Raw genomic sequence first — 27,500 nt, 5'->3', positions numbered from 1 at the left:
ATAAAAACACGCCTTTTCTGTGAGGATTGTGCAAAGATTTTGCACCGATATGATTATGCAAAAGGTACAAAGTGACAGTAGTACAGACAGCCCTGCTTTCTTAAACCAATGACTTTTTACTTCTCACTCAAAGAGTAAATAAATACTGTAGCAGCTAAATAAGAGGGGCCTATAGCATATACAACACAGTTTACACACTAGTAGCCTATAGTATGGCCATTGGAGATCTGCTATTTTTCAATAGCTAAAGCATAACATGGCCACAGACCCCCATTAGGCCACAGACCCCAATAGCTAAAGCATACCATGGGCACAGACCCCCATTAGGCCACAGAACCCCATTTGATACCGTTCTCTGGGAGTACACTATCATTCATCAGTGTTAATTTAACTCTGAAAATCAGGGTCTATTTTGTTCCATTTTGTATGCTCTTGGAGTATAATTATATATAATATATTGCCAAGTCTGATCATTATAATCATTATATGGACTTGTGTATCTGTAAAGTTGCTTTAAAATATTGGTAGTCCTTCCACTGTTCTAAAACAACATTGGCCAACACAGTTTGACTGACAGTCAGCCCTATAGTTGCTTATTTTAGACTAATTTTCTGACTTTTTCTGAATTTCTGACTTTGATCTGGCCTATTAACATTTTTATAGACCTGGTTGCTTGTTTCTTACATTCAAGAAATGTGGCAACCCTGGTCAACAGTTTGTTTTGGTTAGCATTTGGATAGCTAGTTAGCTTGCAGTTAGCTTGCTAGTTAGCTAGCAGAGGCTGCAGCTGCTACCGTCATGAATAACAGTATTTAGTGCAATTTTCTATTATATCCCAGAACTTATCATGGATATGCGTGGCTGCTCCTCCTTCTTTTCTAGTAAGTACAACAAACAAAGTACTTTTAACGTGTTGTGGCTGTTTTCTGTCAGCACGGAGTATTGCTCTCTCTCTCTTCTAATCTACACACACGTCACACGCACACACACTGGCCCAGCATGGTGTATAGCCTGGCCCAGCCAGGTGTAGTCTGGCCCAGCCAGGTGTAGTCTGGCCCATCATGGTGTAGCCTGGCCCAGCATGGTGTAGCCTGGCCCAGCATGGTGTAGTCTGGCCCAGCATGGTGTAGCCTGGCCCAGCCAGGTGTAGTCTGGCCCAGCATGGTGTAGCCTGGCCCATCATCGTGTAGTCTGGCCCAGCATGGTGTAGTCTGGCCCAGCATGGTGTAGCCTGGCCCAGCCAGGTGTATAGTCTGGCCCAGCATGGTGTAGCCTGGCCCAGCATGGTGTAGCCTGGCCCAGCATGGTGTAGCCTGGCCCAGCCAGGTGTATAGTCTGGCCCAGCATGGTGTAGCCTGGCCCAGCCAGGTGTAGCCTGGCCCAGCATGGTGTAGCCTGGCCCAGCCAGCCACCATGATTTCTGGTCTACAGGGGCTCCACATGTAGACCAGAGGAGAACACTGACACTAACGTCGCTAAATTTGGGAGGAAATGTGTCTCGTTTCCCCAGGCTTTTCTTTTTGAGTTGAATGCGAAACGAAAAAATAAAATAAAAGCCTGGGTACCGAGACTATAGCTTTGGAGTGTTCTCATACAGAGCCTATTAAGTAAGTATTGGTCTCTTAATGGCATGACATTTTATTGCCGACCACATTCTCGCTGGTTCTTTATTGGCTTTGACGACAATAAACATGTCATCTGACAAGCCCCGTTAAGGCCCCTCCGACCCACTCCTTACACGCTTACACACACATAGGCCTACATTACACACGCACATGCAAGTGCACGTGTACACTCACACACGTACTGTACCCACACATCGCACACATCCATGCCTCCTTGCCTGCAGCAAGCAGAAACATTGCATGAACACTTAATAAATCATGCACAAGACATAATGGTTTAAGACATGTATACTTATGTTGTACGACAAACGGCAAAAATACCCAATCGGCCCAAGCTGTTGGGCTGTTGGGACTTCAGGATTCTTGTAGTTAAAGTCGAAGGGAAGTGAAATGCCCCTGAAATTATAATGCCGGGGCGGCAGTGGCTCAGGGGTAGAGTGGCCGGTAGAACCGTGAGGTTCCCAGTTCGATCCCGGGCACCCCCTCCAGAGTTGGTGTTAATAATAATAATAATAAACTTTATTTATATAGCACCTTTCATACAGAGTTGTAGTTCAAAGTGCTTAACAGGCAGGACAGAAATCAGGTACTTTACAGTCCTGAGGAATTGTGTTCCATAGTTTTGGTGCATCGACGGCGAATGCGGCCTCTCCTATTTTCTTTAGTGGTTTCCTTTTCGTTTTTGTGTCAAGTAAACCTGCTGTGGAGGATCTTAGTGTTCTGGATGGAGTGTATGGTGATAGAAAGTGTGTTATGTATTGGCCTTGGTTATTTAGTGCTTCCCGATGTGCAGGTTGGTGCCTCACATGGTGTGCTCCGCCGTCTGTGTGTGAATGTGTGTGTGTGAATGGGTGAATGTAATGCACACTCCATTTATATAACGCTTTTATCCAAAGCGCTATATAAATGTACCATTTATATAATGCTGTACGAGGCCTGTGGTGTAGAGGCGAACAAGACGGAAGTGCAAAATACCTATAAACTTGTATAAGTACATACACACACATACGCTCATGCTCTAAGTTTATGTAGGGAGATGCACCAAGGTTTTTATTGCTGCATTTGTGTGGACTTGCATGCTGTTGGTTTTCCATTGAAAACCACATTGCGCCCCACATAGATATATGAATAATAATTAATCAACATCAGTCATATATTGTAATATTCTAATTCAGATTCTTCTTATCTCATTATCTTTATCTTCTTGTTTTTAATTAAACAATGTCAGGGATACTTATTCAAGAGATGACTTCCGCACACCCGGTTAAATTTTATAGCAGGTCCTGGCAGAACAGCAAACGTTTAAAGGAAGGAGGAGAGACCCGCACACGGCCACTGGCTGGTTCAAGAAGTTTATTTTGTTAAGAGTCGTTAACAAAATAAACGTCTTGAATCAGCAAGTGGCGGTGTGCGGGTCTCTCCTCCTTCCTTTAAACAATGTCAGGGGAAATAAATAACCCAAAATGCGTCTCTGTTATTTCCCCATTAATCATGTATTATTCAGAGGTCTCATTCCAGTAAATAAAGACAAGTTAAATAAGCTTACGACTATTTTAACCTCGCCTAATCCCAGCGATATGTGAGAAACCTAAACCCTCTAAATCCTGAGATTTCCTCTAGAAATGGTACCAAATTGTCCTGACTTTACAGGACTTGCTTTGTTTCATTTCTTGTCAGAAACCAAATGCCCACATGGCTAGAAATACACGAGCACACACACACGCACACGCACACGCACACACATACACACACACACACACACACACACACACACACACACACACACACACACACACACACACACACACACACACACACACACGCACGCATTTTCAAAGCTTTTGTTTTGTTCCTGCCAACATTCATTTCGGTGTCGTCTGCTCATCTCACATTCCTCATTGTGTGTGTGTGTGTGTGTGTGTGTGTGTGTGTGTGTGTGTGTGTGTGTGTGTGTGTGTGTGTGTGTGTGTGTGTGTGTGCGTGTGCGCGCGCTTGTGCGAGAGATTTCATTAAGATCACCTCAGCCACTTCTGTCCGTGGCGCTGGCTTCAGATTTCAGCACCATTGTGACATCCATTCATATCACATCCATGTCTTGACCTTCTGAGAAAGGGTTTAATTCTGAATACACCTGGAAGAATGCCATTGGTGATTCACTTAATGTGTGAACGGTGGCCCATGTGCTCGGCCCACTGTCCTTTTTTTTGTAGCTGTGCCCTGGAGGGCCACGGCAAGGGAAGGCAATGCTATTTGTATAGCACATTTCAACAGTAACGCAATTCATCAATCGAACGATACAATAATACAAATAATTATGAAATGACGTTAAACTTCTATATTCAGTTACAGGGCAGAGGAGAAAAAAAGAAAGAGAAATAACTCAAAGGCAGTAGCATGCAGAAAGGCCATACATGTTCGTTGCTAGACAGTATTGCATGACCCTGTTGAACAGTTACATCAAAATATATATTTGTAGACCATTGGGAGCGTGTGTCAAGAGTATGCAGGTTCTCTTGCATACAACATACCCGCCAATTTCATTAATGATAGCCCTCTCTCTGCCTGAATATGGGCTAATTAGGGAAATCAGTGGGTGAAGTGCTTGGAATGGAAACCCTGCATACAATTGGCCCTCCACAGCGTGTAATTGGACTCGTGCAACATGCGTGACAATAATACATTTTTCTTAAAATGTGACTACAAATGCTGGTTCAGGACTCTAATTTATTCAAGGTCATACGCCTATTAACTAACTAACTGAACCCAACTTGCTACACAGCTGTGTGAAAATGTCAGTCCCATAATTCTTTAAAAAGTAATAGAATGGAATCTTATTTGCAGGAATTAGCATAATTGCTACTGCATATATAGTGCAATAAACAACTGCTCACTGCAACACTGCTTTGTGTGTCTGCTACTGTAGATTATGTATGTGGCTCCATTGCTTACACTAACCACACTTTAATTAACCACAATAGAACATAGCATAGTGGGTGTGGGTTTCTGGACCCACTGAAACATCAGCCATTCATTTTTCCCATAGAGATTTACAAAAATCAACTATGTTAATCCTCGAATCAAGCCATCCAGGATCCTGGTGAATCATGACCATTCTGTGAAGAAAGAAAAATGAAAACCGCTAAACAAAGGGTATTTATTAAATGTAGTGTATCATACAATTATTTTTTGTTTCTCTCTCTGTCTCTCTCTCTCTCTGTGTCTCTCTCTCTCTCTCTCTCTCTCTCTCTCTCTCTCTCTCTCTCTCTCTCTCTCTCTCTCTCTCTCTCTCTCTCTCTCTCTCTCTCTCCACAGAACCAAAGGTTTTATTCTAGGCTTCTAGGCTGGATTCTAGGCTTAAAATAATTTATATGAATGTAAATCTCTATGGGAACTATATATGAATGTCCGAGTTTTCAGTGGGTCCAGGAAACCACTCCCATGCTCTATAAGACGTGGCTGCATGAAGTAAAAATGAAACAACGGATCAATTAGAGTGGGACAGGAACCTTTTCCAACGTCCCCACCATGCAATTTAAAAGTGTGAATATCAATCGCACGCAGACGTTGTGCGTCACCCACCAGAAGACACATAGTTACTCTCTATAAAAGTGATCCCTGTTGTGAAAGCACAAACACTCACTCTGCTATTCAGACGGCATTCATTATCTTTCCACTGGCGTTTTCACATCCATTCACCTCAACAATAATAGACGTTTTTTATTTTCACCAATTACTCTTCATTGTGTGTAGTGTTTGTGGTAAATATTTCCCCCACAGCTTTCTGTATGAAATGAAAGCATATACTGCTGGTGGGTGGGATGTGTTCAGCTTTTTCCCTCTTACAGACCAATCATAACAAATCTTGTGGCATTGATGACATTTGGGGTCAAGTGAAAGGTGATATCCTTATATAGCCCTATCGTTAGATGCAGTTCATCTTTCTAGTTCAACTAGAAAAAGTCTTTCTCGGAGCACAGGTCTCCACCCGGTCAGGTAGGTTGTTTTGGGCCAGCAATGTTGATGGAATGTGGAAAATTATTGGACAGATCCATCACATGACTATAGATACATCTGTACCAATATGCAATTTACAGTTTAGGCATTTAGCAGACGCTCTTAATCCAGAGCGATTTACATTAAGCAAGAACAAAAAACATGGCAATACATCATGATGTTTTGCTTATTATATTTATATTAAAAAAATGCTGGTGGCTCTATAATAGGCTCTATAAAAATGTGAAAAGGGTGGCATTCCTTGGCTTAGTGTGAATGTGCAACATTTCACTGCAATCGAACGCAGTGCATCATGATTTGGGGCCACTCCTGCAAACGATTGATGCCAATCTTAGCCAATCAGGATGGAATATTTAAAATCGGACAGATCTGTGTTGATCACCTAGACACCTACAGAGATAATGTATACCGATTTGTGTGTTTTCTGGACAAAATCTGTAGGAGTAAAAAAAATGTTTTTAAAAAACTGGCCTCATCTCTCTACGTCGTCCTCAGACGAGCCCTCCATCGTCGTCTCCAGTCATCTCGGTTCTCCATGCATCTGGCCAGCTCCTTTGTGCTTTCCGCACCAGTATCTCTCTTTAGTATGTCCACGTAGGTAGGTGTGGGTCGTCCTCTAGATCGATGCCCGTGTGTTGGTTCCCACAGTACAAGCTTTTTGGCCGGGAGTTCTTGATGTCAGTGGCAGTGGCCAGCTAGTCTCATCCTCCTTACTGCTATCTTCTCCGTTACACTTGGTAATGCCCCGTACAGACGCTTGTTGGTGATGTGCTCATCCTGGTTGATGTTAAGTACCACACGTAACATTCTTGTGTAGCACCCGTCCAGGGATTTCTGTAGGGCTTGTTTAAGTGTCCAGCATTCACAGCCGTAGAGGAGGACGGACTCCACGGTAGCAGAGAAGAAACTGATCTTGATGTGTCGGGGGAGGTTGGATTTCCACACACTGGTCATACCGTTAAGAGCTCGCCAGGCAAGTGCCTTCCTCACTTTAAGGTCCTTCTCTGTGGAGTCGACCCATGCGCCCAGGTATTTGAAGTCGCTGACCTCCTTTAGAACAGTACCCTCTATTGTCGTTAGGGGCAGATGCTCTTGGGGGATGTTATATATTATGACCTCAGTCTTCTTTGCATTGAGCCTGAGGCCAACTTTGGCGCACTCCAACTCCACACTGGTCAGGAGAGCCTGTGCCTGCCTTACGTTGTCAGATAGCAGGCAGATGTCATCAGCGTAGCGCTATAACAGGCTGATGTGCAGAATGTGGGGTAGAGGTTCTGCTCTGGCATCCAGGAAGTAAGTGTGTGTGTGTGTGTGTGTGTGTGTGTGTGTGTGTGTGTGTGTGTGTGTGTGTGCATGGTTTCACACCGATCGTGGCCAGTGATGCCAGAGATTAGATACTACTCACAGATCGACGAAAAAACGGGTACGAGGACGGACGGACAGGGTGCAAAACGTAAAGAGATGAATCTCTTGACACTATTCTGTGTTCCTTCGTTGCCCTCCACCGTCCACTATTCAGATATAGAAATCCTCCTTCCGTCAGTCTCAGGTTTTATCCCAGAAGATCTCTGCTTCGCAAAGTGATACGACACATTGAATTCCCGTCTTACACTCCTGACAATCAGAGGTTATTATTAATAGAATTGAGCAGAACGTGCGTGTCATTGTCCCCCCTCTCTCCCTCCCCCGCTCTCAGAGCGACGAGTCTAGGACGTGGCATTGTGCCGACAGACAGTGTGCCCCCCTCGTGCCAGATTAACCATTAGTTGTCAGAGTTGCGCGCCGCCGAATAGGGGGCCCTAAATGAATTACAGCCACAGTCCAGCGGTTCCACATTGCCGCTCCGCTGGTCTCGCTTCATCACCCCACAGTTCCCCGGCAGCGCTCTATGCCTGTTCCCCTCCTCCTCCTTTTCTGTCTTTCTCATCCCTTCATCTCTGTCTCATTACTGATGATGAGTCCCCCCCCTTCAGCTGGAGAAAAGAGTTTGGGTAAATAGGGTTAGATGGGGAGATTGGGGGATTGGAAGAGGCACTGAGCAAACGCAGGCTCACAGTGAAGGTGTCCTTTGAAGCGCCGTCGTGCTTGGCATGTGTGAGTGCGGTCGACATTGTATTCTCTCGTGTGCTGCAAATGTGAGTGCTTTAACTGAAACACGTTTGGCAAACGGGACCTATGAACACACCAGGGACAAAGAGCAAGACGGAGAACTAGGGGTGTGACGATGTAGTAACTGTATCGAAATATCGATTTTAGGTTCAAAGATTGAAGTATATCGATATACAAACCGCAAAATATCGTATCATTGACTTTGTGTCGTATCGTTTTGTAATGGAAATAATTGGTATTGAATCGTTTTCAATACCAAATAATCGATTTTATAATTACATTTCCATTCCATATCGCTACACTTAAATGTATATTCTCTGTTCATGTCAATGCATGGATTTTTTAAATGTGAAAGAACAACCCCCCTCTCCCCAGCAGTCCTCCTTCATCACCTTGGTCTGCCCTACACACGGAAGTGAACACATCACTTATTAGAGGGACGTAAGAAAGAGCAGATTAAAAGAGAGATGGATGGATAAGAGAGCTATGAGGGAAGAGATTGAGAGAGTGGAGGTGCATGAATGCATGCTCCCAGGCCGTGTGGAGGCGCATGCATGCATGCTCCCATGCATGCATGCTCCCAGGCCGTGGTCATCTCTGGTACTTGAAAATGTGGAGTCAGTGACACCACCGCTCCGAGGTTCTGACTGACTGACATCCATGACAGCGATGGGAACGAGAGTGTCGCCCAGCTGTCGATGGGCCGGCGTCATGCCAAAAAGTTATCTTCTGCCAAAACTGACACCATCTGTGGCCAAAGAAGTGTAGTTCATACCATAATCAGGAATGGCATTTGTATGGATTATTATATGCAATACTATTATAGTATTGCATACTATATAGTAGGCCAGTGAGTCAATGTGATTCCTCCAACTGCGCCTTGGTCTGCCCCGGCACACCCAGGGACACAGCCAGCCAGGGACACACATATCTGTCTATAGGAGTGGTTGCACCACTCAAACATGGCATGGAAATTATTGCCTCTCGGGGTTGAGTGCTGAATCGTTTGTTTATTTGAAGAAAAGAAAACATTCCGATCACAGTGTCTTGGAAAATAACATCCCTTTTTATATTTTGAGGCTTTTTTTATGCCTTTATTGATTGAGGTAGACAATAGTGTCTACCAGCTCAGTGGCCTTGTGGTTAGAGTGTCCGCCCTGAAACTGGGAGGTCGGGGTTCGATCCCCGACCGGGTCAAACCAAAGACTCTAAAAATGTGACCCAGTGCCTCCCTGCTTGGCACTCGGCATCAAGGGTTGGATTGGGGGTAAATCCCTGCGACATAATAGCGTCATGTCCAGGGGGTGTACTTGTACATCAAACTGCCTCACGCTACAGAAACAGGAGATAGGCTCCTGCCCTATGGACCTCATGGCCTATGGGCCTCATGGCTTGGCAATATAGGATACGGGTAGAGAGACGGGGGGGGGGGGGGGGGGGGGGGGGTTGACATAGCAGCAAAGGTTGTCAGGATCAGGACTCAAACCCGCGACACGCTGTCAGGCTGGATTTGCAGCCCATAGGTGCCCGGATCGCTAGGTCGGGCCGGAAAATAACATCTCTAATTTGCAGCCATGCTTGCCTTTAATTCTCCTATCGCCTGACAGATCCCTTCATTCTCTCTCGTGTATTTCTCATGCTATCTCTCTCTCTCTCTCTCTCTCTCTCTCTCTCTGTCTCTGACACAGGACTTAACTCCTTGTTTTTCGTTGTCGTTTCTTTTCTTCGCCTCGTCGACTATAGCATCCACCTCATAGTCCACCTCATAGTTCACCTCATAGTCCACCTCATAGTTCACCTCATAGTTCACCTCATAGTCCACCTCATAGTTCACCTCATAGTTCACCTCATAGTCCACCTCATAGTTCTAGACTATAGCATCCACCTCATAGTTCACCTCATAGTCCACCTCATAGTTCACCTCATAGTTCACCTCATAGTCCACCTCATAGTTCACCTCATAGTTCACCTCATAGTCCACCTCATAGTTCACCTCATAGTTCACCTCATAGTTCACCTCATAGTTCACCTCATAGTCCACCTCATAGTTCACCTCATAGTCCACCTCATAGTTCTTCTGTCACTTTCGGTTTCTTCTCTCGCACACTGTCCCCTGCAACCACCCCCCCCCCCCCCCCCCCCCCCCCACCTCTGGTTCCCCTTTATGTGGGAGCTCAACGGCACTCACTGGAAGATGAGGAGATTAGGAGGTGATGTCACGTCTTGAGAAACACGAGGGTTGTAACATTAGTCACCCCTCCCTCGTCCCCGGCTGGCGCTGTCCTGTCCTCCCTTCAACGTCCAGCGGCCTGATGAAAAGACCTCCCCGCTGCCTGACCTCCGCAGATTGTCTCTGATGATAACCTTTTTTTTTCTCCGCCAACAGTCATATGGTTTAAACACATGATACGATTATACCCAATAAGGAGTTATTAGATTAACAAAAGGTGATTTCATTAAGGGTCTGTTTTCATGGGAATGAAACCAGAACCTGTATGTCTATCGTACCAATGATAGACATACAGTAACCATAGCCATGCCTTAGTTTAAATTATAATAATGTAGGACAATTTCTGATTTGTACTTTATTATTAAGGTTTATCTGGTAGGCAGGGTATGGGTTGTTTAATTGGAGCTCTACTTTCTGTACTACTGTCTGTGTGTGTGTGTGTGTGTGTGTGTGTGTGTGTGTGCGTGCGTATGTGTGTGCGTGTGTTATTGATTGATTGATTGATATTTTTATTTCACACTATGTAGAATGGGTATTTCAAACACGAAAGCATAAGTCAATACAAAAACTGTGTGTGTGTGTGTGTATGCTTGTTCGTGTGCGCATGCATTTGTTCCTGTGTTTGTGCGCACACATACCCACATGTGCTTGCTGTGTTTGTGCGTGCGTGCGTCCGTGCGTGCGTGTGTGTGCATCTTCATTCCTACTAGTTTGGACAAGCTTGGATGTTTGTGTCATTTGACAATCCCAGGCCTTGTTGTTCCTCTGGTAATTGGAAGGAGTTGTAGCCAAGCCATGTCTCAGCAAACTGGGAGAGAAAGTCTGACACACACACACACACACACACACACACACACACACACACACACACACACACACACACACACACACACACACACAGCTTTTCCACATTTGGCTTTATATTACACTGCCACGAAAAGGTCTTTGTATAGCTACAATACACACACACACACACACACACACACAGAGAGCTGCCCTCAAAGTATGTGGTCTGTAAGAATAGCCCCACAAGTTTGTGTGGATATGTTTTGTTTTTGCTAAGCTCTGCAACAATGATTGAGTGCACAAACACTCAACTTAAACTGCCTTCGCTCCTTTAATATCAGCACTTAAACACTGAGTGGTCTGGTATCGATCATGTCGTTTTTTGAGACGTAAGCTATTTCGACAGAATGCTTTGATAAGGTGTCAATAAGTATCCTGTACTTTTATTTGAAAATGTAGTAAATTGTCCCAAAGTTGCAGGTGCGTGACCAAGGAGTCAAGTGGAGTCACCTTTTCTATTATTCATGGCCTACTTTATTCCCCCATTCACCTGCTGCTGGTGTGCTCATTAATCTTGGCCACATGCTGCGCTAATGCTCATGCTAACAGAAAATCCTCAGTCCAGCTACGTTGCTGCACAGCGTTAACCGTATTAGCAGCTTATTAGCACAGTGCCTCGCTTCCACGCTAGCATTGTTAATGAGGGATATTGGGGTGAGTCCCCCACGGGCTTTCCACCTGCAGGGAGTCTGGTCTCAGGTGCATGTCGTTAATCCCCCCCTCTTCTCGGAGCTGAAGGACGTCACCCTTACGAACCCTCTGAGGGTTCTGGCTTATAACGAGAGCCATGATAAGTGTTTTACCGCAGCTCATTGACACCGCGTAGTCTCGTCTGAAACACAACATGGCTGCCTCAATCCGTATACCACCTTCCCTAACCTCTTCCGTCTCGCGTCACTCTCTCCGTCGATGTAATCCCCTAGCACCTGTAATACATTGCAATGGAAAGATATGGCAACTCCTACCGATATAGGCCAGGTTAAATTTAGCCGGGCTACATTCCTGCTGATTCATGGTGCTCCGTACTTCTTTCTGCTGCGTCCTCTACCTCTATCTGTCGTTTCTCACTAGTTCCCTCTCTATCTTATACCCTTTCTGCTTCTCCTCTAGCCTTCTCTGAATGATGAATGAGGTATAACAGAGATAAAAAAAGCTGACTGAGGCATAGAGGAGGGGGGTTTAATCCTCACTCTCTTCCCTTCTAGCCCAGTGGGGCGAAAAACAGCCCAGTGGCACCTGAATGTTGTCATTTTTCACTTAAAGCGTCGCTCATGGCCCACTCAGTGTCCCGGGCAACGTACGCATTCAGTGGCGTCCTACAACAGTATCACTCTGTCTGACAAGAACCATTCGTCTCCTTCGCAAATCTACACCATCACGCACTCCCAACACGAACCCGGGCGTTCCCCCACAGCCACGCGTCGTTCTCTCTCTCTCACGTTTACAAACTGAAAACACATTTCCACACAGATGTTATTATCGTGCTTCTCTATACAGATGCTCCCAAGGACATGTGTATAGACTGTATTCCCTGTCTTCTGTTGATGTGTTGAATAACAGGGTGTCCGCGGGCCACACTATCTTGTTAATCACTCCGCCAGCCGCACCGCACTGATCGTGTTATGAAACCTATCGAGGTGAAATACTAGTATCCATCCTCCAGAAAGCTTTTTGGCTTTTTTGCTCATGGCGGAAAATGGGGGGTGACGACTGCAACGAGGAGGGTTATTCTGTCACCATTGAGCAAGCAGTGCATCAGACTTTTACTGTGATTGCCTGAAAGCGCTGCAATTCACCATTCACCATGTGTCTAGACTTTTATCGTCTCCCTCCTCGTTGAGATGAGATTAAGTTTCTGATCGAGGAGGAAAAAGGAACAAACAATCTCCTCTACGTGGAAACAGAGGGGAATTTCCCAGAGAGGCCTCGCTCATTGCTGCTCCTTATCGCCTTGCCTCATGGCGCGCGTCACGCTGAGGCGACCTTTCCTTCTCCCTGCGACCTCCCCCACCCCCCCCGTGTGAATCCACGGGGTGTCTTTCAGATGTACAACCCCCTGCCTCTCGCTCACCTGGGTGAGGCATGGATGGCCCTGCAGGCCTCCCCCCCTGCCTCTCGCTCACCTGGGTGAGGCATGGATGCCTCCGCAGGCCTCCGCCTGCTGTGAGGACAGAAAAGGTTGCCTTCGCTATACCGAATCAGCCGAGCGTGTGGGCCCCCCCATCTATGTCATGTGATGTGAATATGGTCAATTATGAGCTTGGCTCTGGTCATATAATGTGTCAATGGTGAGAGTGTCTCCCAGTCCAGGAGTATATAATTTGAAGGGGGGGAAAAAAGTGTTTCATCATGTATTAACTCATTTGGTTACATTAAACTGTAAACTCTCAGAGTTAAATGAACACTGAGGATTTTACAGTGGTTCCGTTTACCGTTTACTACTTAATATGCCACTTTTTGCCCATTTTCCCGGCTCCCAGTTTTTCGGTTCAGGACGTTCCCAGAGTTCTATGCAGTGTGGGATCGTCAGCACAAAGCCAGGGGGGGGGGGGCTGGGCCTCTTTGAACACTATAGGCCTTACATCAGACACATAAAGACCAGGAAAGGAGAAAGAAGCAATGACTAATGGAGGTGCCTGAGATATGCCCCCCACCACCACAGAATACACACCCCCACCACCAGGATACAGAAACATACATCAAACACGCATGCACGACGCACGTGTGTGTCGGTCCTTTATGTGTCCTTCACACATCATTTAGTGGTCATTCCTCTTCATCAGCCTCCGTCCCATTCGTCCTCGTCCCTGAGTCCTCGTCCCCGCCCTCCCCTCCCCTCCCCCCCCGGGCCGTCCGCATGTTCTCCGTGGGACAGTAAAACCGCCACAATGTTCTCTGAATGAGCTGCTGAATGAGCTGCTGTTGACTCCCAGTTGTTTCCCCTCGTTGCTTTGAAGCAGACAAAGTCAAGTTGAACTTGATGCTCTGTTGGTTTCTTGGCATTCATCGGCTTTGCGTTTGTGTGTCTTGTTTGGTTTAGCAATTGCGTCGCAGGCTCGCAGCAGCAGGTGATCAGTTGTGTTTCCATTATGCCGGCGTGTTTACAGTGAGATCATCTCTCTCTTTCGTGCGCCGCTTGGCCGTCTAATGTATGTGCATTTCTAAGCCTCCCTTCGCCGCTCCCCGGGCAGCATCGGCGGTTTTGTGCAGTAAATCAACTTAGCTGATTGCGTTGATAAAGCCCCCAGAGCTTAGCACCCCAGCTTCAAACAAAAAACCCTACGCAAACACCTCCTGACCCCTGTCTCGCTCTGCCCATCCGGCCTTTTCTCTCACTCTGCACTCTCGCCCTCTACTCTCTCTCTCTACTCCCTTTCAGTCTTTCTACAGCTTTCTTTTTCTTTTTTTTTTGCTGATGGGAAAATAGTGTGATGGACTGGTATTGAAATTCTATGGAATAAAGAAGACAGGGCTTTGTGTGATGAGGTCAGAACCTGGTTAGAAGATTACACGTCTCAACTACCGGCTGTCTGGGGGAGTGAAAGGTATAGTGCTGAGCAATATATGAGTATACCATCTTCTTTCAATGTGACGGACACATTTTAAGAAACTATATTTTGCGATCAGAATATTGAAAATCCTTTGCGTGTATTGTCCACTTTTGTTATAATGCTGAGAGTAATTTATGTGTGACCCTCTGTGGCAAACACCACACTATTCCACACCTGCATACACTTTACAGGAAAGTGTAAAACAGTCGCCAAAATAATTTAGGTAAAAAATGGCTTCATCACAAACACGGAATCTTACATATCAATCCACATTGGTCAGTGTTGTTTATATTACACACGAGTATGAATCACTGTATTTTCCAATTCAAGGTAATTTAATTCACCTACATTCTAGCAGGTGTATAATTAAAAAACGATTTGATCATTATAAATAAGTGATCACTTCTTTCATTTCGTGTGTGTTCAATATATGAGAAGTTCCAACAAAACGTCTAGACATATAATGAACATTGGCATTTGGTCCTTAACTATTCTTAACAACAATAATTGTGCCTAGTGCTAGCTCAAGGACAGCGAGGAGTTGATACTCTAGTGCTAGCTCTTATTATTATTATTATTAGTGCTAGCTCAAGGACAGAAGAGGAGTTGATACCCTTGCGTGCGAGCTCTGTCTTTGAAGCTGCCATTTTGTAAATAGGTCTAATGCAGATGGGTCTTGTGATAATTTGACATTATGTAGGCTGCGGCACTCAAGAGACTGTTGTAGGAATCTTTAAGGCTCTCTCTGATCCCTCCGTGTCTTAATTTGTATGGTAATGGTGGACGTGTAGGATGATGAGATGTGTGCACTCACCGCATGGTGGAAAAAAAGTAGATCACAAGGATTACGCTAATGACATCTGCGTTCTTAGCACATGCGTGTGTTGTACATACATTATTAGGCCATGTTCATGAGGTGGGTGGCGATGATAGCCATTTGCTGAGTACGTGCACATGCCTTAGGCTGTGTTTTGGCTAATAATAATATAACAAATTGAAAATGTTGTCCTCAAGCTATATACTGTAGCATGTAAACGCAGACTTTTGCAGTGCGTTCGTGTTGGAATTAATGAACTCTTATGAATGAGAGTCTCCACTCTCCCGGATTAGTGGAACCACTAATCACAACCTTAATTAATCTTTTACTAATTCCAATTAAGCCCAAGACTCCCATATTGGCCTATTGAATTTCACTCACAGTTTTGTGCTACACGGGTAGTCTAGAAGGAGTGCTGTACCTCTGCTGATGTGCCCATTTGTTATGTTCGGTGCAAGTCTGTAGGCTTTTTTATTACCAGATAGGTTTAGTAATTACTTTGGGATTAGAGGCAGTAATCATTGAGATATAATATTCTTTTTATACATTACAACTGCATCTGCATCTGTTCTGACATGCACAGCTCTTGGCATTGGCACTATCGTGGACAATGTGCTTTATCGATATACCCTCTTAACTAGTTGCTCAGTATTCATTACTTTGTGTGTAGTGCATGCATGCCTAGCTTAGCACCCTATTTCTTGGCAGTATTATTAGATTCCTTGCACCACACGCAAGCTTTATTATGTGAAGTATGACCTTCTCCTGCACTGCTTTGCTGACATTAGTGTAATGGCACAGTGTGACCTGAAGGTTAACCCATTCAGGATGGGTGTTTTAAGCATTATGCTATACTTTAACAGATCTACAAGCTTGTAGATCTGCTATTTTAAATCGTGAAAATGTGACGCAAATCTTTGAATATATATTCTTTCAGAGCAAACTTTTTAAACTTAAACCTTTGCTTCTGGGGGGGGGACGGGGGACGACGACAGGGGACAACATGTTTTCAGATGGGGGTCCGCATACATAATACAGATAATTCTGACATGAAAAAGGTTGAGCACCGCTGACACAGAAACATAGGTTTTTCCAGAAAACGTTTTATTTTTTCAATCGGCCTCAGTCCTAGTAATTGGGTTAAGGATATGAATGTAATGTCTCGCAGGTCCTTCAAAAACACGATACATCATAAACGGTGCATGCGTACCGCACGACCGTCCTGTGGAAAAAACTGGCCCAGTGATCCAATACGCTGCAGTGGTCTGACAGACATGTGTAGCGGAGCACAGAGCCATGTCAATGCGGCGGCTCTGGTTAGTTTCCGTGTTTTATTGTGTGCGACCTCAGGGAGTGTGTGTGTGTAGTCTGTCTGCTTCTTTTCATCACTCGCTTTTCAACACACACACCCCTCTCTCTCTCTCTCTCTCTCTCTCTCTCTCTCTCTCTCTCCACACTCCTTTGTGTTTTTTATACGTTGCACCCCTGACATTTGTAGTTAATTCCAGCAGGCTCCTAATTGAAAAACAGGAATGTAAGTAGCGACTTATAGACTATTAAAAGCAATGTTCTACCATGGTGCCTAGCTATTAATTGTACTGCAGCAAAGCGTGTGTGTGTGTGTGTGTGTGTGTGTGTGTGTGGGGGGGGGGGGGGTGCATGTAGACAGACATTGTGAAGGAGGGGGGAAAGGGGATGAACATAAAGATAGGGAGAATATGCAGGGGGCAAAACTGAATTAATTACAGCTAACCTTGAGCATTGAGTGTTCCCACAGGACAGAAATAGCAAGAGGTGTGTGTGTGTGTGTGTGTGTGTGTGAGATGTATTGATGATATAGCATGTATAGCGCAATTCTGCATGTCAGTATGCTCCCATTGAGCGTGTGTGTGTGCGTGCGTGCATGTGTGTTCAATCGTATCTGATAAAAGCAATTTTTACGATTTAAGTGCTGTATTTTTCGCCCTGCTTCAGTATATCTCCTATGACTGAATTGACTGACTGAATTAGATATTTTTAAGTTGAACTAGGTTGAAACTGAAAGGAGATGGCGGGTGGGAGTCGAGAGGAGAGGGGTGCAGGCGCTAGCCTTTTGTACTGTAATGTGGAGCAGAAGGGGATTGGGGAGTGTTGGGGTACGTGGGAGGCGGGGTCTTACACACTCAGCCAGTTGATAGCTTTACCACATAGTAGTCTCTCGTGGCCAGACTGTTGCCTCTTGCAATTTTCAAATGCTTCCGTCATACAGTCTGGAGCACGGAAGCTCTGATCGTGAGCAAAGCGATAAAACGGTCGTAATGCAACATCGCTCAAATAGAACTCATGAGCTGCGTTGCACGTAATCCCCTATCCCTACCCTGCCTTTCCTGTAACTGTAACGTTTTACTGTTAAATAGACGTAATCCCCTATCCCTACCCTGCCTTTCCTGTAACTGTAACGTTTTACTGTTAAATAGACGTAATCCCCTATCCCTACCCTGCCTTTCCTGTAACTATGCGTTTTACTGTTAAATAGATTGGACACCTTTTAAAAAAAATAACCCTTTTCTAAACATTTTGCTACGATGAAGAACAACACAGTATAATGCATCTGTCAATGCAGATTCATTTTAGGGTAAGCACTGCAGCCAGGTTTGCAGGGACGGGAAAAACCCAACATTGCTAAATGCTTTATGTTCATATAGTGGTTGACAGTTTAATCTAGATTTGTGTACAATAATTAAGTCTCTCCGGTAGCCGAAGCTGCTTCATTGATTGTGAATGAGACATCAACCTTGGTACATAATGTCATTTTCCACCATACCCAGTCTGGATTTCCCAGGATATTATGGGTAATTCTTTCTGATTTGTATAACTGCGACTATTACTATTATTGTAACTGGCTGATTAAGCACACCGAGGCCATATTTAACTCACTCCGTGTGTGTGTGTGTGTGTGTGTGTGTGTGTGTGTGTGTGTGTGTGTGCCTGTTGTTAACTGCCCTTTGCCACAGTTACGGTTGTGGGCGATTTAATGTGAACATACTGTAGCAGTCCGACAAGCTCACAAGGTGTTGCAACGTGTTATATTTCGGAGAGATTTGTCCAGTATGGCCAGTTTTCAAACACACGCAGAAGATTCTCAAGCGCATCCTGAATGGCAGGCACACAGAGAGAGAGGGAAGATAAAGACGGACGGGGCCAGGGCGCTGCGGGTGGCTGGTAAAAAAACCGTTATGGATGTTTGGACGGGCCACCGGCCCACCGATTTGGACGGTGGCCCCCTGAGGGTTTTTTCCCCTTTATCCAGTACAGACAGCACTGCGGCACACTGCAGCCCATGTGTTTGTACTGTGGACGGCTTCAGCAAAAGTGGATTTGTCCCAGTAGGCGATAAGTTTGGAACAGAATGAGATGAGCTGGATAAGTCTTTATTTGGGCCTTACCCACGGGAGACCATGACATTGTTTATTTTTATACCTTTGTGCAGCCTGTGCTTTTCTTCTCCGATACAAAAGACCGCAGTGGAGTCTTAAAATGCCGTATGTTTTCATGTGCCTTTGCTGAGAGTGATTTTCTGTTTTTTCTTTTAGCAGTGCTTGCTTGTGCTGAACTCCTCTGTGCTGGAAGTAACCTTCCAGCAGTGACCGCCCACTGCTCAGCGCAATGGCAGCATACTGTAACAACTAACCCAATCTCACACAAACACAGTGGAATAACAGTAACACGGATTGAATTCCTTACATGCACTACTAGAAAACCAGAAAATACGTACATATTACACTGAAATCCTGCCTATATAGATCGCGACGGCGACGGCGAGGGGCGCCGTGTCGAGCGAACTTGAGCAACGAGAGACGCCACCGAGCGAGCTGAAGCGACCGAGTTTGCCGTGGTGAACGTTGCAAAGTTCGACTGAGCCGACTCCGTCCCAGTTGCAACAGAATGGTGAATAAAGTCGTGGGGAGCGTTTGCTCCCAACTGAGATCCGTCGCGGTCAAAACAGAACCATACGTATTTTGAGGTTATCTAGTAGTGTATGTACGGAATTGCCAATCTGTGTTATTTCACCGTGTTTGGGACGAGTTCGGGCTCCTATAACAACACAATCCCAGCAGCCCCTATAGAGGCCTTTACACCCAACCAGACCCACCTGGTTTGAACTGGGGCCAATGGGTACAACTAGAATCAGACCCATGGTTTGAACTGGGCCCAATGGGTACAACTAGAACCAGACCCACCTGGTTTGAACTAGGGCCAATGGGTACAACTAGAACCAGACCCAACCTGGTTTGAACTGGGGCCAATGGGTACAACTAGAACCAGACCCACCTGGTTTGAACTGGGGCCAATGGGTACAACTAGAACCAGACCAACCTGGTTTGAACTGGGGCCAATGGGTACAACTAGAACCAGACCCACCTGGTTTGAACTGGGGCCAATGGGTACAACTAGAACCAGACCCACCTGGTTTGAACTGGGGCCAATGGGTACAACTAGAACCAGACCCAACCTGGTTTGAACTGGACCCAATGGGTACAACTAGAACCAGACCCATGGTTTGAACTGGGCCCAATGGGTACAACTAGAACCAGACCCAACCTGGTTTGAACTGGGCCAATGGGTACAACTACCGGTAGAACCGGTCACTGCACAACCGTGTGGTACATGCATTCCCAACTCACATTATTCCTGATTAGGGTCCTAGTATATACAAACATGGGGGATAAAAAATAGACATTTATCCTGATACTAGGGGATATTTTATTTTATTTGTATCTACCGGTATGTGTGTATGTATGTATCAAAGCTCTAAACTGTGATGATATAATCTGTGCACTCTCCTGTGTGTGGAGAGTGTGTGTCTCTCCTGATTCCCGGTTCTCTTCTCACTTCCATTTCTCGCCCTCAAGCTTATATCATACTTGAGACCCTCGTAAGTGTTCCATTACCGACAATGCATTTCAGCGTCTAAAAGGGACGAACCAGTCTGCCATTTAACCCGTCTTTTCCACACAAGTGCACACGCCACTGAGCGAGAAGCATGTTTGTCTGACTGATCCAGTTGATGCTAATGGAGGCTCATCATGTTTGGGTGTGTCTATCCGCTCAAGCACTCCTGAAAGCTCCTAGTCGCTCAGCATTCAGCAACACTTAAATATCTCATGAGTTTGTCCTGCTCTGAAGCATGAGAGCTAATGGAAGGTGTGTGTGTGTGTGTGTGTGTGTGTGTATCTCTGCGGTAACTCCTAACTTTACACTCTAGAGTGCGTTTGTCAACAGCACTCGTGTGCTTATTGGGGAGACTAATCGACCACTCAACAAACCAAATCAATGTTTAGCTCCGCGCCACTTAATAGAGGAGGCTGTGGCCCAAACTGTTGTACAGACAGACAGGGAGGCAGGCAGGCAGGCAGGCAGGCAGGCAGGCAGGCAGGCAGACAGGCATGCATGTACGCGTGCGTGCAAACGCATACATACACACAAGAGCGATGAAGTGATGAAAAAAAAACTTCAAACTTACATTTAAGACACAGTGTATCTGGCTGGTACTGACATATGCAAACACTCAGTGTCAGACATACAACCCACATGAGAGCACAGGAACATATACACGCATGCGCACGAGCGCGCACACACACACACACACACACACACACATGAATACAGTTGAATACAATGAATACAGTTCAGAGATCACACGAGTTGTGACTAGACATGCCGTGGAGCAAAGCACCCTATATACTCTGGCGGCGGTCGGCAGGAGTGGATCATGTGTTAAACACATTGACTGAGGCCTTGATAGCATTACAGACGTCCACAGCGCTGCCCTGTGACATGTCAACATTGACCAGACACCGTCAAGGCTTTCTGTTGAGAGCATTTTTACAACTCTGGAGACTCCCGCGTTTCACAATTACAGCACCGCTGTTTTGAGACAAACCCTCTGGCTGAAGCCAGGCTCGGCGGTGTTTTGGCTGGCTGTGTGTGTGTGTGTGTATGTGTGTTTAGATTAAAGGCACAAAGCGGTTTACCAGCACAGCGTGATAGTTTGGGAGAAGTCGTTGGTCTTTTTTCGGAGGTCTTTCGGGTTCAGTTTATTTGATTTTATCAGCGGAGAGGTGAGCCAAAAGCCAGAGGCCTGGCTCGTTGAGTGCCGGTGTCTCGGGAATATACCACACATATTGTGTCTGTAAAAAAAAGACCCGGGGTGTGTGATAGTCATTAGCGCTGAACTTGAATAGTATAACGAAACAAGACACTGTCTCACTTCATTCACACAGAAACTGAATTCATTATAGACTAATTAATGGAGTTTCATACTGTGTTATACTCTCTAGGTATACTCTCTATAGGTATACTGTATTATGTCATGGGATACATTCAAATAAATAAATCTTGTCTACAATCCATTTTAATTTTGTTGGCCACACTTTATTTCATGCTGATTGAACGGAACACTCGTGTGTCTTTGTCCATGCCAAAGCAGAGCTGGTGGGCTGCAAAGCCCCGTAATGTATTCAGGGATATTATTTCACAGCAGGGAGATGAGAGAATCCGTAAGGCACGGTTTACACACACACACACACACACACACACACACACACACATCATTCTGGGATCACTCAGTCTGCCCGTAATGCCCCCCTCCTTGTGGTCCAGCTGTGGGTCAGAGGGAACATAAATCACTGACATTAGAGACAAACTGTTCTCTGGGGGAGAAAAACAAAGCAAATGAACCCGGCAGGGAGAAAAACATACAAACAAACGCATATCAGTGGGGCGAACGGTTTTCGAGTTACGTGACTTACAGACGTACCTACATACACACGTACGTGTGTGGTGCATTTACAGATAAATTACTAACTGTAACTAACTGTACTATTACTAACTGTACTCGAAACCACAAAACGAACCAGGGGCGACCGTGCCTTTGCACTCTGGAACAATCTACCTTTCCCTATACGATCCGCCCAGTCCATTGAAGTGTTCAGATCCCTATTGAAAACTCACCTTTTTTCCTTGGCTTTTAATTGCACTTGATTGTCTTAAAAAAAAAATTGTCTTAAAGAGTTTTATGTTGTCCTTTACTTGTTTGTGCGCCGATGGGCGCTGTTGATGTTCTGTTTTTGTTTTAACCTGCACAGCACTTTGGTCAGCTTCTGTTTTAAATGTGCTATATAAATAAAGTTTGATTTGATTTCATAGCATTAAACCATCTCCCCCCCCCCCCTTGCAGGCGTGATCTACACCACGGACGTGCTGGACCGCGAGACCAAGGACTCCTATTGGCTGACGGTGTACGCCAGCGACCACGGCGTGGTGCCGCAGCACGCGGCCATCGAGGTGTTCGTGCAGGTGGAGGACGTGAACGACAACGCCCCGCTGACGTCGGAGCCCGCCTACCGGCCCGCCGTGGCGGAGAACTCGCCGCGGGACACGTCCGTCATCCACATCCAGGCGCAGGACCCGGACGCGCCCACCGGGAACGACAAGCTGACGTACAGGATCGTCAGCGGGAACCCGCAGAACTTCTTCACCATCAACGCTCGCACCGGTGAGTGGCGTTTTTTTTTTATAGTAGTGATGATGTCCCTGTGTGTGTGTGTGTGTGTGTGTGTGTGTGTGTGTGTGTGCGCGGGGGGGGCGATCAGAACGTTTGGAATGAGGGTACCATGGTATTGGATACTGCAGTAGCATCACAAACTTGCAGGTTGCACTGAATGGAAGTAGCATGGACATCCTGGTGAATCTGCCATTGAAACAAACAAAAAAACAACATTTTGCCCTTGACAGATTTGGTCTGGCACCGCTCGGTTGTGATTGGATTTCACTCCCTCCTAAGTAGTGAGGGACCAATCAGGAACCAGCATGCAAATATGGGGCAGGTTTATACATCGGAGGCATTGGTTTTTGTATCTGCCCCTTGGAAATGCAGGTTCCACACATGAGATTCCAGACTAACATCTATGCAGTGATATTAGTCCGGCCATGCCATGCCAGGCTAGAATGGAAGTGGAAACTTAGCCAGTGTTGAGATGAAAGGCTTTGAAAATGAATCCCGTCCTGGTTCTTTCGGCAACTTCAAGGTATATACTGTAGGAGTTTTGGCTCCTCTGGGCCGTCTGTAAGTGAAGTGCAATTAGTTTTGTAGGGACTGACAGTAGTAGGTAGTTTTCATGTGCTCAGCTTTGTTGATGCCACGGGCCGAGATTAGCAACGGTGCTCGTGTTGATTGCCAGTTTGTCAAAACCCTTATGTAACTGACGGCATGCGTCAAATGTTTTATTGGCTTGCCACTGCAGCAGAAGCCAATTTCCTCCGTGATTGATTGAATCATTTTCTATTTGACCGAGAGAGAGACGCGTGTTGTTTGTGCTTAACAGTGTGTGTCTCTCTGCACACGCTCACATCTCTGTTTACTTCCTTCTGCATATAACTCTTAATGGTATCACATTGTGGCGGAATTATTCGCCCCGGGTTTGTTTTGTAGACTCTTTCCTTTCCTTTCCAGTAATGGAGGTCAGTGCAGTTATAGGTGACGGGTCGGGCGTGTGCGCATGTCAGTGGGTGTGCTTGTGAGATAAGTGGGAGTTCATACATTTGGGGTCACATAGGATAATTAGGGTTTGCTACATGCCAGTTAACCCATTTAGACCTGAAAAACAGTTAAACTATGTTTCTATTCTACACTGTATAAATGCATGATATCTGTATGTGCGTGAGAGTGAGTAATATGTGGGTGTGTATCTGTCGGCTGGATATCTCGACAACAGTTCGACCGATCAATGTTATATCGTTGAGGATCTGACGGAATGCAGAAAACGTGAAATCCATGACTCACCACCGGTACTTTCTTGGTCGAGTAGGTGTGTCAAGACATTTGACGCTGTTCAGTCTAGTGGTTTGCTAGATTAGATTAGCTCTGGAAACAGACAGACAGACAGACCCTCTTATAGATGGCTAGACTCCTGCAGAGTCACGACATCAATTCAAATAAAACATTGTGGATGTCTACAAAGGTGAAGTAACGGACACAACTCTTTGCATACAGATTAGCCATTTTAGGCTGAGGATGAAAAGTTCTGTGGACATTCCATTATGCTTAAGTACCACTCTGAACTACCCATGATTACCTCCCAGAAGAGGCAAGGTTGAGGTGAGGTCTGTCTGTCTGTCTGTGACCAACATATCTCCAAGAGGAATGGTCAAATTCTCGTTTACCGTAAACACGAGAGGACATAAGAGGTCAACTTTCCTCTAGTGCCGCCAATCAGTAGCCTGCGTTCCAGCCAATCAGTAGCCTGGGTTCCAGCCAATCAGTAGCCTGGGTTCCAGCCTGACTCCCTGCGTTCCGTGGATCTGACTATGTCGCTGCTCTACTCAGTCTGCACAGAGGCTGCTTGACTCATTTCATAACGTCAACTGTTACGTAGCCACGTTGTTGCTGATGCGTCATCAGCCAGCGCCACTCTGTCCACTGTTGAAAAAAATAGCGCCGTTCGAGACTTGAGAATAAAAACCTATACGGTAAAAAGTAAACGATTCAGTAGTACACTGTCAGATTCAGTAGTACAAAGAAAGGGTGACTTTAGTGAATGATAAGGGGACGTCGCAGGACAACAGCAGTAGCTGTGTGGGGTGAGTTTAGTGAATGATAAGGGGACGTTGCAGGACAACAGCAGTAGCTGTGTGGGGAGAGTTTAGTGAATGATAAGGGGACGTTGCAGGACAACAGCAGTAGCTGTGTGGGGTGAGTTTAGTGAATAAGGGGACGATGCAGGACAACAGCAGTAGCTGTGTGGGGTGAGTTTAGTGAATGATAAGGGGACGTTGCAGGACAACAGCAGTAGCTGTGTGGGGTGAGTTTAGTGAATGATAAGGGGACGTTGCCGGGCAACAGCAGTAGCTGTGTGGGGTGAGTTTAGTGAATGATAAGGGGACGTTGCCGGGCAACAGCAGTAGCTGTGTGGGGTGAGTTTAGTGAATGATAAGGGGACGTTGCAGGACAACAGCAGTAGCTGTGTGAGGAGAGTTTAGTGAATGATAAGGGGACGTTGCAGGACAACAGCAGTAGCTGTGTGGGGTGAGTTTAGTGAATGATAAGGGGACGTTGCAGGACAACAGCAGTAGCTGTGTGGGGTGAGTTTAGTGAATGATATAAGGGGACGTTGCAGGACAACAGCAGTAGCTGCACAGTGCACATTGATACAACGTCAAACTGGTGTTTTTCCTCAACCCGCACCACAGATCAATCAGAAGCCACTGTTCCATTTCAACCTTCATATCATATGTCCCGTCCAGACTGAGTTGCCAAGTGACATTTTCAGATCCGCGGAACGCAGCCAATCAGGTGCTGTTGAGCAGCCTGCACCGCCCCTGAAATGATCTTGTTACATGGTTTAATGTTTTGTTTTTGCGTCATTTGTGTGTGTGTGTGTGTGTGTGTGTGTGTGTGTGTGTGTGTGTGTGTGTGTGTGTGTGTGTGTGTGTGTGTGTGTGTGTGTGTGTGTGTGTGTAGTGTGTGCGTGCGTGCGCAGCCTCATTATACAGCTGTTCATTTGAGCCAAGTCTAAACTAGATTCAAACATAATTGAAGAGAGCCATAGGCATCAGAGTGCACACACACAAGCACACACACACACACACACACACACACACACACACACACACACACACACACACACACACACACACACACACACACACACTCAATGTATAAGCTGCATCTCACACCCAGCTTGTTTAAGATAATGAAGAGAGAGAGAGCAGAGAGAAGCAGATAGACGGAGAATGAAGGAATGAACAGAGGAGGATGGGAGAGGTGGAAGGGGTGGAAGGGGTGGTGGGGGGCCCTGGGGAGGAGGGGGTAGAAATTAGGAGAGTGAGACGATGAGTCCTTCACACGCGTTACTCTCGTCAGCTGTGAGCTAATTGGCTGTGTCTATATTTATCTTTCATTTAGCCGCAATGCCTCGATCCGCTCCGTCACGTGAGCGCGCTTCACACCCACCAGTCCCCCGCATCTGTGTAAACAAGGTGTCTACCACGTTCTCTCTCTCTCGCTCTCTCTCTCGCTCTCTCTCTCTCTCTCTCTCTCCCTCTCTCTCCCCCTCCCTCTCCTCTGATCCTTACCTCTCATTTGGTGTTGACACACGCACACACACACACACACACACACACACACACACACACACACACACACACACACACACACACACACGGTTCCTCTCCTGTTCTCTCTGGGTTCGCATAATCCCAGTCTCTCCCGGCCTATACCCTAATAATCTGTGTCTCCTTGACCTACAGTATCTGAGCTGTAGTTATTCTACCCTGCTACTCTCTCTCTCTCTCTCTCTCTCTCTCTCCCCCCCGTGTGTGTGTGTGTGTGTGTGTGTGTGTGTGTGTGTGTGTGTGTGTGTGTGTGTGTGTGTGTGTGTGTGTGTGTGTGTGTGTGTGTGTGGGTGGTTTGTATGTATAGAATATTAGATGCTGTGATGAAACATTGATGAGGGACTGTGCAGCTCATGCACATGCCTGTGGCAGTCATCCTCTCTGATTTACTGGGAGACACCAAACCATCCACCTTCCTTCCGTCTCTGTCTCCTCGCTTCGCTTACTGTGGGAGACACCCAACACCAGAACTACTCCATTCAGTCCAGAATGCAACGCATATATTTCCTCAACAAATGTTAGGAAGGTACTAGTGGACAAGAGATCCAGTATAAGTAAAAAAGACATTTCACACTTGGTCCATGCTGAAAATAGCAAGCTCACAAAGAGTCGCAGCGCGTCGATTTTCTGCAAGTGTATAATCAGTCGTTACGACGGCATCAAGGCCCGCCACAATACATTTTGGTCGACTAAATCAACTGTAGATTTAGTATATGATTTTTAAGTCGACTAAAACTAGACTAACACTAAAACATTCCAGGTAACTAAAAGTAAATGAAAACTATTCAAGACACCATGACAAAAAGTAAAATCAAAGTGTTAATGCGTCATTCTTTTTCGTTGCCTCCTGTTGCTTTGCCATCATGCCCCCCCTCCTCCTCCCCCTCAGCTTAGCTCACTTGCATGTAATGCTGTTGTAAAACCACACCGGGGTATAACCGCCGAAGCAATTGTTGCTCCTTTAGGCCCTTTGCCCTACATTGCTGACAAATTCCAGTCTAAATTTAGTTTGTTTATTGTTTTCCTCCCTGCTATAGCGTATCAGTTCTGCGTATTGAAATGCAATATGCAGCAGCGCTAAGCTAGTGCTTGGCTAGGGGGGCTTTTGTTCATGGATGAATAATGACATGCCAGAAGGCAGTTGTTTTGCGATA

At 45.8% G+C, this 27,500-nt stretch overlaps 1 protein-coding gene across 5 annotated transcripts in view; it reads left to right on the top strand.

Moving 5' to 3' along the window:
• Window positions 1-27,500, top strand: part of fat3a (FAT atypical cadherin 3a) — a 238,986-nt gene that overhangs the window by 97,596 nt on the left and 113,890 nt on the right. For all 5 annotated transcript variants that reach the window (XM_080772601.1, XM_080772598.1, XM_080772600.1 and 2 more), the window contains exon 3: window positions 22,412-22,729. In XM_080772601.1, coding sequence (XP_080628727.1) covers window positions 22,412-22,729 — 318 coding nt within the window. The remainder of the gene's footprint in view (window positions 1-22,411; window positions 22,730-27,500) is intronic.

The sequence above is a fragment of the Protomyctophum bolini genome (genome assembly GCF_963924005.1).
Source record: "Protomyctophum bolini genome assembly, chromosome: 9".
NCBI lineage: Eukaryota > Metazoa > Chordata > Actinopteri > Myctophiformes > Myctophidae > Protomyctophum > Protomyctophum bolini.
This window is presented reverse-complemented; position numbering and strand designations above follow the sequence as displayed.